The following is a 7,393-nucleotide window of genomic DNA, read 5'->3' as shown; positions in this document are numbered from 1 at the left end:
CACAACAACATCAGGGATAATAATGGGCAACATTATGGAACAGGGTGAAAAGCCGTATGGTGTCGGAAGGGCAACAAAAACGTTTGACGGTTCATTTTAATGGAGAAAGTTTAGGAAAATAAACAATCAAAAACATGCTAAAAGAGGGGGGAAACCGTCAGTGAAATTTAGGATTTGAGATTATTAATGCATATATAAAACCGAATCCGACATGACGTCACAGTGGGCGGGGCCTCGCGTTGCTCCCGTACAGGTGTCCAAACTCGGTCATGGCTTCTGGGTTTTGTGAAAATTGCGCTTTGCGTCTTCGTGAGTTCGCTGTTGATTTGAGGAGGGTCTGCAAAGAGCTTTGGCAGAAAACAAAGGAGCTTCTGAGGGAGCTTTGTTGCTGCTCCTGCTTCAAGAGTCCACCTGAGAGACGGTTCCCTCTTAGGAACACAGAGTCCTCCCTGCACCTCCTCTATGGTAGGCACAGGTTCTTTGTTGCATTGGCAATGAGGTTCTCCTGGTCAGAGAACACACCTTTTTACACTTCATATGACTTTTGACACAGTTCAGCCTGATTCTGTTGTATTATTTGATTCTAATCCTGCAGGGAGACATTCATGTTTGTTTTTGGCTTTTTTTTCCCCCCCCTCAGATCCTGCAACTGAACTGCAAAACCAGGAGACTCTCAATGTACTCAACAGACTCGCCTCCTCAGAAAATGCTAATCTTCAAATGACTGCTGCTGTGTTTTATTTAAACCTCAGTTACCACTGTGAGTAAAAGAAAAACAAGTCAAAGTTACAACAAACTACTACGATTTATGTGGCCGTTAATCTGGAAATAGCTGGTTGTACATCTGTGAAGTGTTTGCTCAGTGGGTTTATAAAACAGTTGTCAGTTAAGGAACGAATATCCCGTATATATGCAAATTTTTAACGGTTTCTTTTTATCATTGTTATTAATCAGATGTCAAATAACGCCTAGAATGTATTAGCTGCAGTTTGATTGCCGTAGGAAATAACAAAGATGGCACACTCTCATTTATATGATAGTCAAACAGAGGTTGTGTTTGCCTTGAAATTTTCTATTTGCTGAGTGTGATGTCATGTAGAATGCCAATATTATTTGAATGAAGGTGTCTTTGACAGTATTTTTTATTTTTTGTACTTAAATAAAAATTAAACTAAATATAATCCTTTGAACACTATTTCAATTCCCGTCTTTTGGCATCAACACTATTAGCAAGATTGTGAGTAAGCTGTGAGAGCAATTATTTAATTATTAATTTAATTTAAATTTAATTAAAAAAAATATTATTCATTTTTTTTTATATAAAATCCAGTGTCTCAAAACCTGGAAGTTTCGAAGATAGTGGATTTTGATTTGTAAAAATAGGACTTGAAAAAAACAACGCATTATCAGTTATCAGTACTTCAATTATAGTAGTTTTTTGACATTTGGACACTGATGACAACCTATATTCAACCAAATTTAAACACTATTAGTTCTCAGTTCAGTTCTTTCTCAGACTGTAGCGATCATCCATTTTTTAATATATATTGACCGAAATACCAGGTAGACACACAGACTCATAATTGACGTTCTGCTTCTTTTCCTTGCTTTCTTGCCCTTGTGTCATTTTCTGTTTCTTTCTGTCATCATGTGACGCAGTGACGTCTCCGATACCAGATGCCTTCATGGGGCCAGTTGTGACTCTGCTTCTGTCAGCTGACCTGGATGTGCAAAAGACGACGTCTCTTTCCCTGGTTAATCTGTTGGTAAAGAACAATGGTAGGAGCTCAGCGGTGACATGCCATGAGGTTCATAGCTGATGAGGCAGGAGAACTGCGTGCCTCACTTAGTGAGCCATTTTATGATCACTCAGTGCAGGAAATTAGTAACCTACATACAGTTGTTGACAAAAACAGTGTACATTGGAAATGTAGTTCAAGTAGCAAGACATTTAAAAAATTTAAGTAGCAACATACAGAGTGACACCAGTACGGTCATAGTACAGAGCATGCCATCAGTCAGCCGTCATTGCACCGTCTACGTTGAGGCTCAACTGTCTGTGGCCTCACTGCACGTCTCTTCTCAGTATTTGAACAGTAAATATGAATAAAACACAGGTGAAGTTAAATGAAAAAATACCTTTATAGTACAGGTAAATTTAACCATTTAATTTTTTTTTTCATTTTACATTTTTTGTCTTTCCAAGATTGGCAAGTGAGGCACAGCTTCTCCTGCCTCCCCTGACAGCACGTCACTGGAGAATACTGAAAGTGCTCCCTGATACTTCAACCCCTATGTTTGAAACTGTGTCAACCCTTTTCACCCGAATCACTCTGACGGGTTTTGACAGTGAGACGATCGTGTCTGACTCTCTTCCCATCTCGTATGATTTCAGTGTGTAAAGAGTTGGCAGTTGAAATGGGGATGCTGGTTCCCATCCTGGAGTTGTTCAGGTCCGGTGATCCCACAGCTCAGTGTCATTCCTGTGCCTGCATCGCCATGCTGGCCTCCTCAGGTTTGTGCTCAATTTGGCATCCTAGCAGAACCAGAATCAAAGCATCATCCACACATTCTCATTCTTCGAGAACAGAAACAAATAAGTGAAATTGGAAAAAATAAGATAAAATCATTTTTAGAATGATTGTGCTTATTTGCAGGCTTTTAGCAGAAGCAAGGTTGCTGTTTGTCGAGGGGGCTGAAGTCGCCCCTTTGTGGCCAAAATCAGGCATTACTTTCGAGTCACATCAATGACAAAAGAAATTATGTAATATTTATAACAGTTATTTTATGACTTTACAGAAAATGAGCACAAATCCTTAAAAAAATAGAAAAATCTAGAATTAGAAAATGAATTGAGGAGTATTAAAAAAGGTCTTAACTATACGACAGAACAGCAATGAGCAAATAGTTTAACAATATTATGGAGAACTTAATAAAATCACCAATAAGACTTTCTAATGTTAAAGACATACATCTAAATTTCTCATTTTCATTTAGATTTTCAAGAGTTGTTTTCTTCAATAAGTTGAATGGATTTGAATGTAAAAAAATGTATTTTGCCTGAGAAAATTTAACATTTTTATCTTTCAGTCCCAGAATCAGAATACTCTATTGATCTCCCAAGGGGAAATTGCTTTTTGTTAAAAGCAGTTCCTGCTACGGGGTCAACTGGGGAAGAATCAAAATAGAAGTCAATTTAAAAATTTAGAATAAAATAGCAAATAGTAAAAATAAAATAAAAAGGACAGTAGAGATTGAATGAAATGAATAAAAATACATTTAAAGGTATGTAAAAATAAATTTAACATATATACATGTGTATTTACAAGTACATGTATATGACAACATGTAGTAATTATGTTTATAAGTAGTGGTTGTTGTACAATAAAACATTTATTGCACAAAAGCCAATGGAACGATTGCACACACGGAGAATTATTGCACACGCTGACTCCACCGACAGCCAACTGACGCCGAGTGTCTGACACTTGGAGTGAAGAGTTGTAAGATAAGATAAGATAAGATAAGATAAGATAAGATAAGATAAGATAAGATAAGATAAGATAAGATAAGATAAGATAAGAACAACTTTATTCATCCCGAAAGAAATTGTGCCAGAGTTTCAAGCAAAACATAACAATAATAGATAATAGTAGGAAGGAGGGAGAAGAAGAAATACAATAAAATATAAAGTGTTAAAGCTATCAAGTGTATTAAGTTCTTAAAAAAGTACAAAGATTTGAATATTCCCTTCGGCCGAAGGAAGAGGAATTAAAAAGTCTGATAGCCTCAGGTAGGAAAGACCTCCAATCTACAACTGAAATATACACAATACATATATATACAATCTATATACAAATATATACAATCTGATGGTTGCCAGCAGGAATGATTTCCTTTGGCGCTCGGTGTTGCATCGAGGTGGCATCAATCAACACAATCGCCTTGAATTTAAAAACGGCATCTTATCATTTTGGATTCGCTTTCTTCTTTCAGAGTCGAACAGAGACACCATCACGGTGGATGGGATCATTCCGCTGGTGGCTTTAGCAAAATCCTACGATCCACTGGTGCAACAGAACGCCACTTGGGCCCTCTTATATCTGACACAGTCAGGTGAGTGGAGTTCAGTTCCCTGCTGTTTTTACCTCAAATAGAATCACAAGCACGCTTCTTAATATTGTTGCTCACTAAAATTGTTCTTACTTGCTTCAAAATAATGTCCTCTACGGAGTCATAATATGTAGTTGAGTGTTGAGGTTTTTATTTGATCTCAGTTGCTATTTATTGTGCCATAAGATAAGATGCACTTTATTGGAAATGTGCTCTTAAACTTTCTTTTTTTTTTTTTTTTTCCCCAGATTGGTCAAGTAGAATCTTGTGTCAGGTTGGTGCCGTTCCCGTCCTGGTGCTCCTGCTGCAGTCGTCCGATTCAGAGGTGCAGTTTTACAGCTGCTCTGCTCTCAGCAACATTGCTGCCGTGCACGAGCTTCATCCAAAGCTGCTCCGCCTCGGGGGTCAGTATTTGCTGAAGGGTCTTTTGACACTCATCTCTTCCTCCGTGATGAAGGTAACGGTAACTCAAGGACACAATTGTCGTGCTTGACTGTCTGCTTGATTTTTCTTTTTTTAAATTTTTTTTTAAATTGCATTTCCAGAATTCAGTCCAAGCTTGCAGATGCCTTCAAACACTATCAAAAAATGGTAACTGCTATCGAAACTGTAACGTCCTGCATTAACGCCACACAGGAGTTTGATGCAGTTTGTGACTTTTTGTGTGCAGTTTTGATTCTGGAGCAGCTGGTGGAGCTCGACTGTGTGTTGACTCTGAAGACGCTGCTGAAAAAGTCCATTCCCACACAGACAGCGCCAGCCCTGTCACTGCTATCTACACTGTCTGCACACCCACCAAATAATGTAGGAATTCCCCCATCGCAGCATCATAGAAACTACTGTTTGTTTCACAGTGGTGTTTTTATCTTTAAAAGGTGACAAGCCGAAGTTGCGTAACCTAAGAGGGGAATGGGTTGACCGTATTGCATAATCATTACATTGCGTTTGTCATGTTGTCCCGTTTTAAAAAAAAACAAGAGACACGGCATAGAAGTCAACTGTCTACATCCCTGGTGTAAAATAGTCGAAAATAAGAAATAAAAAATGTTGATATTTTGATTTTAAATGTATTTTCAATATTCTTAAAGTAGGCGTACAACACACATATTAATGAAATTAATGAAATCTGGCAAATTTTTCAACGATTGCATGGAATTAATGATAGGATTAATTATTGATAAGATAAACTTTATTGATCCCCATAAGGGAAATTCTTTCGTCACCGCAGCGTAAGAGTTATCGTGTCAATAAATATGAATATAAATGTAAATAGAGAGACAATAAGAAGACAATTAGAGAATAGCAAAGGACAATAAATGAACAAAAATAAGCAGGATATGAATGGGCTTAGGATAAAATAAGACAACAGAGTTCGGGCATGACACGTGTTATCATTATAATGCCGCTCTTCCAGGCGGCGCTGGTGAACGACGGAGTGTTGGATGCGATGGGTCAGCTGCTCCTCCATCACCGCTCCAACTCCGTCATAATCACCCACTGCTGCAGCATCATCACTAACCTGTTCATCTCCTGTGCGGCCAAGGAGGTACGACAACATAAACTCAAGTCACATGTTGCCTTCCTTGATCGTGATCGCCGCGGTCGCTCACCCCATGCCGACGACTCCCGTCATCGTTCCCAGGCCGTGACGGAAAGTGTGGCTTTACAAGGACTCCTCGGGGCCCTGGTGTCCCCTGGCCTGTCAGGTGAGACCCTGCTGTGCGTGGCGTCATGCCTTCATCATCTAATAACCTGGGGTGAGTGACCGCTGCACGAGTTGCTAATCATACACTCAATGTAACACTCAATGTAAATGTAGATTGCAGTAAAATATAGCTTCAGACAAGTAGAGAGTGGGGTTTAATTGGGGCTTTTACGTGCCTCTTGGTCCGATGTATTTTATCCTACAGGGAAACACGTTACCGGACTGTGAGCGCGACACAAACACTTTGAACCTCGAATGATTTTTGCCGTCAGTCCCGTCCATGTGAGCACAACCTCTCTTTCGCGCCTCGAGCGAAAGTTCTTCATTTGGAACCAATCAGATTGATTCGATTTGATTCAGGTGGTTAAAAGTCAAGCACGTTGCAAACTTCGCCAACCGCATTTTTTGGCCATGTGAGTAGGTTTTGATGCTCAGAGTCATTTTTTTAACTGCAACAAAAACTGTCGGCCAATTCCAGAGTTTACAGGAAGAAGGGATTTCTCAGAAGACGAATATTTGTCCCCTGAAAAAGACATTGCGTTCCCATTAATGTTTGCATGGCAACTGCTTTAGGATCAGTTATATTAGGAAAAGTACAAAGGTTTTCCCACTGCTTTCAAAACATGGAAAAAAAAGGTCCTTCCTAGATGGTTCTGTGTAACAAACCAGCTGCTGCTTCACGTTAGCGTTGAGATAAATTCACTCGTTGGACTCGAGGGAAAAAAAACAAAAAATTTCAGCGTCATCCGTAAATAGCGCAGAAAATTCTGCCGTAATTCATATCATTTCCAGGAAGATCCATTTTGCTAAATCAAGTGTACGGTCGCCTCTTATGATCGCTGACAAACTGCTATGGTTTCAGATCCATTCAAGTCTAAGTTGTCAGCAACAATAAGACCGGAGCAGCTGGCGCGCCTGGTGAAGCTGGCAGGAGATCTGCAAATCCCTCAGCTGTCCTATAACTGTGGCACCATCATAAGCAAACTACAAATGACAGGTTGGTCCAAAAATGATCCGTTCATCCGACACGTCCGGTCATCAGCTCGCTCGCACGTTTTGAATTTCCGAATGTATCCTCTTTTTGAGTAGAAGAAATCATTCACCTGCTAAGGCCTCACTACGCCGCCATGTCAGGATACCTGATGGCATATCTTAAAAACAAAGATGTGAAATTCCAGCAGCTTGGCATGATCACCACGCTGAACCTAAAGGAAGGTCTGTATTTGTTTGCTCTCGTTCGTCCGCCATGTGAATTTAGTCGTTTTTTTTTTTAGAGGATCCGAAATAACCCCGTGTCCTTTTTGTTTTTGCAGATGGAGAATTCTCGGCTCGGCTGTCCGACAGTGAACTGGAGGTGCAGCTTTGGAAGATGCACGTCCAGACAGAAGAAACCCGAAGACTTCTGCTGATGATTCAGCCCGTTTCTCCATCTTCCTCCAACCCCCCTGTCGATGGAGCTCAATGCTGAGAGCCGCGCAGTGCGTACTGTGGAAATGACGCTGCATGGACGAGCAGCTTTTTTTTTTTCAATATTTTAATTTTGTGTTTTTATTTTGTTCTTAGTCGACCAATCAA

The 7,393-nt window shown here is 39.8% G+C and overlaps 1 protein-coding gene across 1 annotated transcript; it reads left to right on the top strand.

The window, feature by feature from the left end:
• Positions 1-269: 269 nt before the first annotated feature.
• On the top strand, positions 270-7,354 carry LOC147237998 (uncharacterized). Its single transcript, XM_086150880.1, has 13 exons — positions 270-465; positions 641-760; positions 1,660-1,779; positions 2,396-2,515; positions 3,997-4,116; positions 4,362-4,570; positions 4,659-4,704; positions 4,784-4,917; positions 5,528-5,659; positions 5,756-5,870; positions 6,681-6,815; positions 6,908-7,033; positions 7,132-7,354. The coding sequence occupies exons 1-13, from the start codon at positions 270-272 to the stop codon at positions 7,284-7,286; spliced, it is 1,728 nt and encodes a 575-aa protein (XP_086007006.1). The 3' UTR covers positions 7,287-7,354.
• Positions 7,355-7,393: the final 39 nt, after the last annotated feature.

Source organism: Fistularia commersonii, chromosome 1 (assembly GCF_037954325.1).
Source record: "Fistularia commersonii isolate RoL2024-O1a breed Wild chromosome 1, RoL_Fcom_v1.0, whole genome shotgun sequence".
Taxonomy (NCBI): domain Eukaryota; kingdom Metazoa; phylum Chordata; class Actinopteri; order Syngnathiformes; family Fistulariidae; genus Fistularia; species Fistularia commersonii.
This window is presented reverse-complemented; position numbering and strand designations above follow the sequence as displayed.